The sequence below is a fragment of the Ambystoma mexicanum genome, chromosome 9, assembly GCF_040938575.1.
Source record: "Ambystoma mexicanum isolate Mex_15411 chromosome 9, UKY_AmexF1_1, whole genome shotgun sequence".
In the NCBI taxonomy this organism is placed as follows: Eukaryota; Metazoa; Chordata; class Amphibia; order Caudata; family Ambystomatidae; genus Ambystoma; species Ambystoma mexicanum.
This window is the reverse complement of record NC_090931.1, coordinates 177,013,570-177,025,665: the sequence shown is the minus strand read 5'-3', so window position 1 is coordinate 177,025,665 and position 12,096 is coordinate 177,013,570. Positions and strand designations below refer to the sequence as shown.

The 12,096-nt window shown below is 44.8% G+C and overlaps 1 protein-coding gene across 1 annotated transcript in view; it reads left to right on the top strand.

Moving 5' to 3' along the window:
• CENATAC (centrosomal AT-AC splicing factor) overlaps positions 1–12,096 on the top strand; it is a 144,440-nt gene that overhangs the window by 91,847 nt on the left and 40,497 nt on the right. Inside the window, exons 7-9 of the mRNA XM_069614401.1 lie at positions 5,446–5,557; positions 6,366–6,396; positions 8,155–8,244. Coding sequence (XP_069470502.1) covers positions 5,446–5,557; positions 6,366–6,396; positions 8,155–8,244 — 233 coding nt within the window. The remainder of the gene's footprint in view (positions 1–5,445; positions 5,558–6,365; positions 6,397–8,154; positions 8,245–12,096) is intronic.

The following is a 12,096-nucleotide window of genomic DNA, read 5'->3' as shown; positions in this document are numbered from 1 at the left end:
TCTACTTGCTTTTCCAGCCGGCTTTACTCTTTCACCATCACCGAACAGGTCCTTGCTGTGAGAAACCAGAAGCTGTCTCACCTACTAGTCCCTAGGGATCCGTCATACAGGCTGCCAGGACACGGCCATCGCTTTTGGATCCAGTTCCTGGGGGTAGACCAGTGCGGGAGGATCACCTGGGGGAGGGGTCTTTGAGGAATGGGAGTGGATCGTGCGATGCAGTATCCCCTTCCCTATAACACCTTTACCCCATCCTACTAGTTTGGATATTTAGGAACTCTACCCCCTGCCCCTTTTTACAACACAAACACTTTCACTCAGACATTCCGCTATGTTTGAAAACCAACAAACACCTGAGCAGTATACCTGATGTGTCCCAATACCATGGTCCTGCTAGGTCAGGCAATTACTGACCATCTCACACACACCTGACTTCCATTAAGCTTCCCCAAACTGATCAAAGGCGGAGCATGAAACAGTCGTTTTGAGATGGCAGCTGAACGAGAGACGGCAAAACAGAAGGGGATTGCATGGCGGGAAGTTCCCTTGACTTTTTTCGACAAGGAACCGTTACTTTCCAGAAGCCTCAAGAAGAGAAAGCGTAAGGCCAGGAAACCAGGCTGAAGAATCCTGCATTGTGTGTCTGAGATATCCGGGGCCCTCCCGTGGCCATAATCAAGTCGGGAAGAATCGGCAGCTGCTGTGGTACCATTCTCGGCTACAAGAACAAAGCAGCGTCAGTGAAATCAACACAGCCAGTGAGTTGAGGAGACCGATGGAAGACCAGTCTGTGTTGAAGCCAAGGTTGCATGCCGCAACATTGTATGGGGAGCGCTGGAACGAACATTGTTAAAATGCATGTGATAAGTCGCAAGTGAAGTTGAACTTTAAAAGCAAGATACAATACCTATGACAGAGTGGTCCGGCACCGCGTGGGTGCTCAATCGAAGGTCTCTGTAAGATATCCAGCTGAGAAGTGCGATAAAGTGAGAAAAAGGTTATATCACAAATAATTGTGATTTGAAGTGGTCCTGCGACGGGTCGAGCAAAATCCTGTGCACAGTCGAAAGTCTTCGATTTTGATGAAGTAGAGGAAGTTTGGAAAGTAGATACATTTGGTCTGATCCCGGCGGACGGGAACGGGGGTGAACAGTAAATCACCCAAGAAGTTGTATATGTGAAATCCTAAGAAGAAAGGAACTTGAATGTTTGTCTGGTTACATCAGGCCCTCTGAAATAAGCAACTTTGAATGGCAAGGAGACTTTGGCACAGAAGGCCCTGATGTTGGTGTGCTGAACTGCATCCTCGTGCTGGAGAAACCAGCGAGTGTGCTAAACTAGAGTGTGCCGCCTTTTCCCGTGCTGAAAACGTGGGGAAAGGAAGCCAACTGCTTGATATCATTTCTTGAACACTTTCTTTTGCATAACATTGGTTCTTACACTATTTGTATTTAGAAGTAAGGGTTGGCAATAGGTTTATTAGTATAGGCCCTTTTTGACAGACTCGACTAGGACTGCGTTATATTTTTTCATGGTCGTAGCTTGCTCCCATTTTTTAGATTTAGTATTAGATGGGCGTTTTTCAAACCCAATGGAAGTTCAATAAACACCCTTGAACTGTGATCACTTGTCTGTCTTACTGTTTGATATCATGCCTTCCTTACAGTGCTCCATGGAGATACTAGTGACACTTGTCCCTCCTTAACAGCATCTAGTTCTCCTCTCCTTTGGTGTCTCTCGCCTCTCATCTCTTGCAACAGAACCGGTGTGTGGTTCCTCGCTCCTCCAGGGCTGGCTTGACAAAGTACACAGTCCTTCCTTGCTTTTTTATCGCCTGGGCTGCCTCTTATAGACTGTACCACGTATGTTGGTTCCACTGTGGGCTTTTGCCTCCTTGTCTGATCTTCTTTGTGTCACTGATTGTATGCACTCCACCTGGGTAAGCCTCACTCTTCCTCGTCCCAGTATGATCTGTATCCATGAAGTCTCTACTCTACAGAGAGGCATAGAGGTGTGGGAGACATCAGGGGACTGAGTAGGGTGAGAGCAAAGAGGGGACAGAAATGGAGCGGGTGAATATTGTGTTCTTCCAAGGCAATCATCACTGGTACTATGGATGGCTTTCCGCCCCATGAGATCCACCCACTGAGTACCACCCCCAGGGGGACTATCAGGTAGCAGCCTCACCTCCCTGGCCTCATGGGACGTTCTTTCCTCATGGGAGCACTGACCATACCCTAGGATTCGTCTCAATCGTCAAAACACTTTTGTCATCCTGTTAGCCCAAACGAAATTCTGCATGTTGTTAAAGAGACCAACATAAGAATTATAACAATTGTACAGCTCGTATTAGAATTCGAGGCCGCTATTGTCCCTATTCAGATGAAAGCATTGTTCCCAAAGCAAAATGCTTCAAGAAAAATAATTTCACGTACACTCGGCAGGGTATCTGTAAGTGGCTAAAATCGATGACGTCTGGGGGGAAACGATTTCACTACGTGTAAATGGTTTTCAAATGTTGCCATTTGCCACCTATTATTATTTGAAGTGAACTTTATTTGGGCTGTGCAGTCCTTGTAAATTAAAAATGTTACACATTAACAGGTGTACAATTGAAAAATGTATGACTTTGCAGAATATTCTTGTCCCTTACTCAACTTACTAAAGCACCTCCATTTGGTTAAAAAGATGTGTAGTTTGGATGCAACATAAAAGATTTTGATAAACCATTCTAAATTCAGTTTAACTTAACATTTAAAAAAAGGTAGAATTGTTAAATAAAATGTTATTGTGAAGTATAATGAGTTGAAAATGTTGAAAGCACTGTTAGTTGAAAGCACTGTTAACAAAAATTGTAAAGGGTGGCAGTAAATATTGGTTGGTTTAATGGCACACATCCTGCGTTAGTCAATAATGAACTGCAAATGGTGCAGCTTCCATGTTATCAAACAGCTTGTTGGGAAGGAGTCACTGGATATTGCAAGGGGCACCTGGTACTAGGAATTATGAGAGATGCAGGAGACCGCATCTCAGTACAGATTCGCACTGAAAGTGAATGTCGGTATTATAACACCATGTAGATCATCTTGAGTCGGAAGCAGTTAAGTACCAAAAGTTACTGCTTTGGACCCATTGTGCAATGTCAGATTAATGCCTCTGTGAGTCTAGGATCTCCAAATCCTTTACATACTTGATGTCCTTTAAAACCAAATTTGAACTGAACTACTCCTTTTGAGACCATTTTCTCAGCTATGTGCATGGTAGGAGTTCCCATGATAACATAAAACCATGATTTTTGCACTTTACTCTAGTTGGAACCTATGAACCAAATGTCTCGATTTTTGAAGGAAAAAACACTTGTAATTTTCCCACGTTGCAAATACGTTTTGAGCCAGTAATGGGATGCTTTTGTCCTGTGCGTAATGGTTTACGGGATACAAATCTACCTGACATGTAACTTGCTATAATCTCAAAATGGGGCAACTGTAATCCATATAGAAACTTTACTTACTTGCACGGGTGCAGAAGTGTAACCCTCTGACACAATGGTGGCATGTTCTTGGCTATATACTTGTATTCATGAAAAGTGGGTTGGAAAATGCCTCTCCCTTAAGCTAAGAGGGGTTCTGTAACCTCAAAGAAAACTAGTGAAATTGTCAGGAAGCCTGAAACTAAAGTGTTCTCTCTCGCCCTTTGTCAGGGTCTGGGGCGCTTAGAGGATTCACTTGGTGGCAGCTCGAGTAGTACTCTACTGGTAGACCGTGTTTGAGTTTTTCTGTTTCCTCTGGCTACAGCTTCCGTTCTGGCTTGTCAGCTGTTCCCGTGCACAGGATATGTCTGTCTCTTCTTTCCTTGTCTTCCTTTGGTATTTTCTTCTTCTCCCCCGCCCCCCTTTTGGGCCAACCACTTGCATTGAGAAACTGAACCGCCCTCTCTGCTTCTCTAGAGTGATCCTTCGACTACTGGCGACCTCTTTCTTCACAGTACCGGTTTTAAAACTACGTGTTTAACACTTTGTACTTTCTGCTCTTTCACTCTTGTCATGTATGTTGACTTGACAACAAAAGACATTGCCTCTATGTAGAGAGGGGCAAGAAGGATTTAGGGTTGGAGAAAGGGGTTAAATGTATGGAAGCAGGGTCATACTCTGGACGCACTACCCTGGCCTCATGAGAAAGCACCCCCCCACACTCCCCCCCACACTCCCCCCCCCCCCTCCCCCCTCCCCCCCCGGGGGGAGAAAAGACGACATCCTCGGATTCATCTCAACTGTAAATGAAATATGCTATTGCAAAAAAAATAAATGCAAAGAATACACACAGTAGGGTAAATTTGACTGAAGTAGCCAACAAGTAAAGTGTCTACAAAATTTTAGAAAATATTTGTTTGGTTCCATTGCTTGGCGCCCTCCACAATCTCCTAGTTCAATAGAAAAAAGCCTTCCCTTGTATTAAACACTAAATTATGTAATTTGTAAGTGTGTGTGTTTTTGTAGATCAGCCTTGGTACACTGTGACCGTACACGTGTTATGCATGTGCTTATTGCAAGGATATATGTTCTATGCAGCTGTGAAATTCTACAGACCGGCGGTCTAAATGCGTCGCCTTTCTAGTTGGAGAGAAGTGTATATTTTTTTTCCAAACCATTTTAAAAGCCTGTAAAGGTCATTTTTCTTTAGTTCTGGTTGTATGTGTGCCACTGTTGGTGCCACCATTTTCTGTAAACAAACATTGTAGCGAGGCGAAGTCATTTACCCGACACTAAGTTTAAACGGTATCCAGTAATATTACCCTCACACAAGTTGTCGCCATACATATAGTTGCCGGGAAAAGGCTATGGCAACATTATGTATGGTGACCATTTGTGAGGGGGGCAGGGCTGACCCCCGCTCGCCTTGGGAGAAAAAAAGTATTAAATAACCGGGGTTGCAGGGATATCCCCCGCAGGTTCCATGTGATAATATTCCTGCAAACCACTGCCTTTTTGCAGTGACTTTTTTGCCGCACTGCCTTTTTGTGGGGACATTATCACATGGAACCCTTAAAAATTGGATAAACTCACATTTTAAACATTCTGATCACCTGATCAGAACATGCAACTCACCAGAGGTATAATCGATTTACAAAGCGTCTTGACCATTGCACGTAGCAGTCCCCTCTCCCCCACACTCAGAACCCAGCCAAACATGCATAGCAGGAAGGGATACATTTGTAGTTGCTATTTTCTCAGGGGTACCTTTTATCGAAGCCTAGCTTTTGGCCAACATTTTGTATGCTCGGACTTGTAGGCCCATGCTTGCATTGAAAAAAAAGAGATTAAATGCCCATAATGGGATGCAAAGTACACCTGATAGGATGAGGAAAGTATGACTTTCACTGCTCGCACCTTCGCCAATTTGCCAGTTATGCACTCAGTTTCTTTTTCCGATTGCCGTATTTGTTTAGGATTCCCTCCAACACAGAAGCAGAGGAATCTCGCTTTCGAAGCATGGCTACAGCTGGGGAAGAGCTTGAATGGATGGAGACAGCACAGAACCTGACTTTTGTTGGTCACCAGGTAGGAGACCGCTCTGCGAGCAGGGTTGTCAGTATTCCAGAAAAGCCCATCGTTTTCTCGGACAGCGGAAATCGTGATGCGAGTGAGATCTGCAAGATCACCACATCTCTTCCATGAGTTGCTGTTTTTGTACTAAATGCGAGATTCTTAGCATGTATGTTTCTGTAACGTTTCTGCTAGATACAAGACATCCTCGGTATCCCTAAAGGGCTCTCAAGCCTAGCTTGCACATTTGGCCTGAGCAAGGTCCTGTCTTTAGCTTGTTTGCATTTAAAATCATTTTGAGGACTAACTCAACTGCCAGCCTCTGTGTTGTCACAGCTTTAGTTTTATCTCCAGCCATTGAGAGGTTCTGTCTGACTTTAGCTTTAGCATTGCAAGACTGAAAAGTCCTGTATGTGGCTTGTATACCCAGTCCAGCTATCCAGACTGTATGCAATCCTGTCTACCTGTAATGTGCATATTCGGGCTATGAATGATTTTAAGTGACTTTGAGTTGCATATTGTTGCATGATGCCCTGCCTCACGGTAATGCATCTATGTTGAGTTTGTGGTGTTCTACATGTCTGTAGCTTGAATATTCGACTTAAGGGATCACTTGTCTAGCTATTAATCGGGTATTTCAAATATCTGACGTCTTGCCCATCTGTAGTTGCCAAATACGGATTGTGCGATGGCCTGGATAACCTAAACCCAATTGTAGCACTTAAAATAGTGCAAAAACGTGAAAGCCAGGCTATCGCCAGAAAATAATTATACTGAATTTTATGTGTAACTTGTCTGTTTTTTTTCTTATTTTAATATGCAGGAAATGTCTGAGAAGGGCAACATTTATTCAGGTAACGGGACCCTTTATCTACATGGGTATTTTGCAGGTAGTGCCATTTGCGTTGAGGTCTAAGGTTTGACAAAGAATGCAGATGTGGCAGGTTAGGGGAACCACTAGCACTCCTTCACAAAGAAGGATTTGGACCGGGTGCGTAGTTCATGTTCTGTAAAGTGCCGGGCCACCACCGCTTCTGTTAAGGACCTGCTCGGGGAGTCTAAACTAGCTTCTGGTAGCTGTTTGTGCCAAGCTAACGAGTCTCCTTTAGGCAATTAGCAGGAGCTAAATAGCTCCCACCAATTTCAATCTGTTGCCCACGGGCATGTCAGTGTTGGAACCAATTTGCGTTAGTGATCAAGGACTGATGATGGGTGACTGAGCTGGTATTTATATGGAGCTAGGCATAAAGAAACATTTTATTTTTAAACAAGCTCTTATTTCTATGCAGTGTTCTCTGTCCATACGCCCATAAGGCCATCACTTCCCACCCTCTAACAGTGCCATATATCCCGGTTCCCTATGTATTTTTTGGGAATTTCAATATTGATCACGAAATGCTTTTTTTGACTAGGGCGATTTCTCTCCTTTTTGTTTCATTAAAAACCCATGATCTCACTTAAATTTCTGCTGAGGGTAGGCTGACACTCATACATAGTCTACCAACTGAGCACATACAAAGTGAGTGTGGGGGACTTGAACAACACTGTTTCCCGATGAGCATATGATTATACCACCAGAGTCTCAGAGCAAAGAACACTGATGGATGGCTAGGTAAAACACAGTGTGGTTGTTAAGAAATGTGACTGTATATACTTGGCTTGGGCAGACTTTGAGAGGTGGAGTCAATAACGCATATCAAAAGTTAAAAGTGGTGGTGATTACCCCTTTGAGATCGGGGGGAGAGTGACAATGCACAGTCTGGCTGGGATATGACACTGGGGCAGTGCATGATGGGGACTGTTTATCCCCGAGATGTGCATGTTAGTTAAATCTGGAGTCTTAACTATCATCCATTCGACCTCAAGGACAGCTGATGGTGTCAACCAGGGTGAGTAAGAAAGCTCCCTAGTAGGATAATCCTTCACTCTACACTCCACCACCTCCTCCACCCCTTACAGATTTATTTTATTGTTAATTTATAACACACTTAATACCAGCAAGTAGTTTCTAGTTTTCTAATGTGTTGCGCCGTGTTGTCTTACTTCTAAGACAAAGGCGTTGCTCCTGAGCTATAGGAATGCTTAGTTTGAGTCACTTTACTGAAGACCTGTGTCAAACAATATATATTTGTTTTGTATTTCACCAAGAGGCACAGTGCCTTTTTTGCTATTCTGGTTAGTGATGTCTCAAAGGGAAACTGGTTGTGAACCATGGCTGCCTAGGTACGACTATAAAATCTTTCATAGCCCCACACCATAAATTGAAATGCCAAATTTTTGGATTGTTTTTGAATGCATAGTGGTTTGCCCCAAATCATCTTTTCGTAAGGAGTATATTCTGTAGCCTGGCACCTGAACTGCAAAATAGCACTGTCCATGAGTTATCTTTACTAAATCAAAGCATCCTCAGCATCTGTCTCGCAGTGTCTTAGAGTCTGATATTTCTTCTCCACTTTCTACTGAGCTATAGGGGTTGTGGAGTGAGTAGGGTTGCTAGTTTCCTAGACTGTCTTTTTTGGTAAATCCTTCATTTCTAAGCCCATTTGAAATGTTGAGGGCCAATCGGGAGTTCACGTGGCCTTCATGTAACGGGATCGTCTATCCTCTTCCAGGAGCCACACCACCTTGGCTAATTCGAGATGAAGAGCCTGGAGATGAACCTGAAGAGATTGGACCTTCATTTGAGGAGTTCCTCAAACAACGTAATGATATTTTCTATTTACTGTTTTTTGCGTGTAGCTGTGCCATTTTGAGGTGTCTCAAACTCTGCAGAAAGAGTGCTTTCTGAAATCTTATGCGGATGGGTATAACGCATGTTATGTGGTAGAAGCTATCAATCATGGTAGCCAATAGCTCTAATACAGGTCTCCTTCTGTTTAAGAATGCATGCACCGTCTCCTCGCCCGCTATAATGCAGAAAATGGAGAGGATAGGAAGTGCACACACAAACTGAGACAAATACAGCTGACCGAGCAGCTTTTCTGCACCCTGTTTGCGCAGAGATTACATAGACCAAGAGAAACTGGAGGCATGGCACTTTCTCCAAGTCCTACCACCTAGCTCTTCCTACTTTATCTATTGAGCCAATTTCTCCCCATTGCAGTTTCCTACGACCACCCGTAACACGTTCGTTCAACACTTTCCATTCCAGCAGAACTGTGGCAGGCTCAATCAACAGATTGACAATGCTACCTTTTAGTGATGTCGCCCCGTAGTCCCCCACGCACACCTTCTTCAGATTTCTATGCTTCTTTTTTGGAGATTTTCATTTTTTCGGTGTCTTGCATTTAATTACTTCGGGATCTGGTTATTTTTCCTGTATCAGGAACTTCTTAGGGATTTGGAGCTAGGTGAATGTGCAGTTACTCTGCTCGTTGTTGGCACATCCACACGTTTCTCAAAGGCTAATGAGCGTGCAAGGCACATGTTAAAAGATCATCGATTTATATCCTCTCACCTTAATTCAGAGGTGCTATAAAACACGGTTTTAAGTGGGCCGGAGGTAGCTGGGACAGATACCTGGCAGCTTCAAACAGTTCTGCCAATCCAGGTATCCCCAGACTAGCCCTAGAGCCATCTGACACCCCGGGCAGCCCTTTAGCTCAACAGAGCCGCATGGTTAAAGGGCTGCCTGCTGGGTCGGAGCTTCTGATTAGAAAAAAGAGGCCCTGACCTTGTAGGCAGTCCCACCCGGCTATGGTGAGTTAAAGGGCTGACTGAGGGGTTTGGTACCTCTCGCAAAGAAACAAAAGGAGATGCGCTGCAATTCTTTGGGTGTGCTCTCTCCTTTTTGTTTCGTAATCCATGATTAAGAAATAAAAGGTGAGGGGTGCATTCCTGCCCCTACTGCTTGGTTCCCACTATCACCCCATTCTCTCTAGATTCCCCCCCACCTATGCCCGCCCACTTGTAAGACTCCCTGCTCCAACCCTTGCCCCACTTAAAGCACTAATACAAATTGATTGTGTCAGCACTTCGGCGCCAAACAAATCGTCTGTATATAAATATGGCTAGGCAGTGTCTTTCACATGTGGGCCTAGAAAAAAGTTGAGAGATGTCGTTGTATAGAACATTACCCGCTTGTGTTTAGGGGAGAAGTGGTGGCCCTGAGGAATGTGATGATTGTGCACTAATGACAGTCAGCTGCCACAGCTGGGGCATCCATGGCAGTCACTATAACCAGTAAAACTGGTGGGGATTGAGCAGAACCGTCCAAAGGAGGCCATGCTCTTAATCTACTCTGGGATCTCGGAAATGATCCTTGCAATTTGAAGCCTCCTGAGGTGCTTGTGAGTGTAGGGAGGGGTCGCCAGTAGATGGTGAACATCCGAGGACCCAATCCTTGTCAGATGCATCTTTTCAGCAGCATTAGTGACGATGAGCAGCAGAAAATCCTGAACGGGGTAGGTGCCATGCCTCCTCCTCTCCACTTGACAAGCTACTTTGCTGCTGGCACACTTAACAATCATTCCCGTCCTGGCTCTCCTTAAAGAAATCAGTCCCTCTTTAAATTTCCACTCCTTGTGTTCAAATCCCTACATGTGTTTACACCCCCACTTTACGAACTTAATCTACCGGTGCTCTCCTCTATGCACCCTCCAGTCTAGTACATTCCCTAACCTCTCCATCCCCCGGCCCCCCTCTGCTTACCAAATGAAGTACAATTTTGTTGACATGTTAATTTGCTAACACAGGAGACCTGTCGGTGCACATGGTGGAGCCACAGAAAATCGTGTGGTAGCTGGTGGATAAAATAAACCATGTCATGTATGGCAAAGTATGTTCATGTGCAGCCAAAGGAGACATTTGTGCACATTCAGCAGAGCCCCAGACAAGTGTGAACAATGGCATGATAGACTGTCATCGTTATCACTTCTCTTTATTTTAACATTGTCATAAAAGTTACACACATTTCCTCGCCTCACCTTTATGCCAACTCTAATCAGCAGACTATGTATAAACCCAAGTGGGCTGACCCCATTTTACTCACTCCTATCCATGCCACAGCCAAAATTGAGGCTCATCCCCTTAAAGGAGCACTCATAAATGTTAGATCTCTGGTTGCCCATGCAACGGACATCTCTGACCTGATACTGGCAGATAATCTGGACTTCCTTGCCATAACGGAATCTTGGCTACATGACGCGGCAGGACCTTTGCTCATGCTAGCTATCCCAGACAGATATACGATATCTAGACAAGATAGAGATGAAACCCGAGGTGGAGGTCTCGCTATCATATCCTCTTTCTCTCACCAGGCACCCAAAACCTGGAATGACCTACCTAAGAATATATGGAACACAACAAACCACCTAGCATTCAGGAGACTCCTCAAATTATGGCTCTTCACAGCGTAACCACAACAGAGATGCACTAGAATGCCCAGACATTAAAAAAACAATGAAATAACTCCAACCTCGGCCACTCTCAAATCGGACAAACGCCCAAACCAAAGGACCAACCACTCGACAGAGCATAAGATAAAATGGAAAATAGCCACGAAAGGAAGGCTCCCGAGACTGATCACATACTTGGACCCAGACGAAAGCCCTCAAGTGACTCACCCACTCGTACGTACCGGACGGACCATACCCAGACCGGCAGACGCATCTAGATAGAATTGTAAATATTAGCATGTCCACACTTAGATGGAATTGCATATGTTGGCCCGCGTCGCATCTGGATAGGGCCTTAATTGTTAGCATGCCCACACCTAGGTGAAACCTGAATGTTAACATGCCCACACTTAGATAGATCTGTGAATGTTGGCCTACGTCGCATCTAGATAGGACTTTGAATGTTAGCATGCCCGCACCTATGCGAAACCTGAAGACTAGCATAGGCCACACTTAGAATTGTCGACGTTGGCCTGCGTCGCATCTAGATGGGATTGATTGAGGGACGGCATGCGTGGCGTCTGCGTGGCGTCCGGATAGAGTTGTGAGTGTTGGCATGCCCACACCTAGACAGATTTCTAAACACTAGCCTGCGCCGCATCTAGATAATACTGTGAATGTTGGCATGCCCACACCTAGATAGAATCCTAAACTTTGGCCTGCGCCGCATCTAGATGGGATTGTGAAGGCCAACAAGGGCCTCACTTAGACAAAACTGTGAATGTTAGCATGCTAAAGGTCAAGTAACCCACTAACCAACATAAGCTCGAACTCTGCTTACTTATCTCACTCAAAAAACTCACACAACCATCTCTCGCACAACAAGCCGCACGCACTTCACAACACTGCAACAACACATAAGCCAGAGCAACAGCACACGCGGACTGACAGCGATCCAATACCCGCACCAAAGCTCAGCACCCGGTGTACACAGAGTTGAAGCTGCCAACAGAACGCCACTCCTCTCACTATCTTCCTCCCTCTTCACCTTATTAACCCATCCCACCTTATCGTTTACAGATCCGCCAGAGCGCCTGGGGACCAATTCCGTTGGTGACGGTGCGCGGTACAAATACCTTTACCATTTAACATATCTAGATCAAGCCTCTCTCTGAGACTAGCCCCTCCACAAATCACACAATCCTGTGAAGTCCTCAC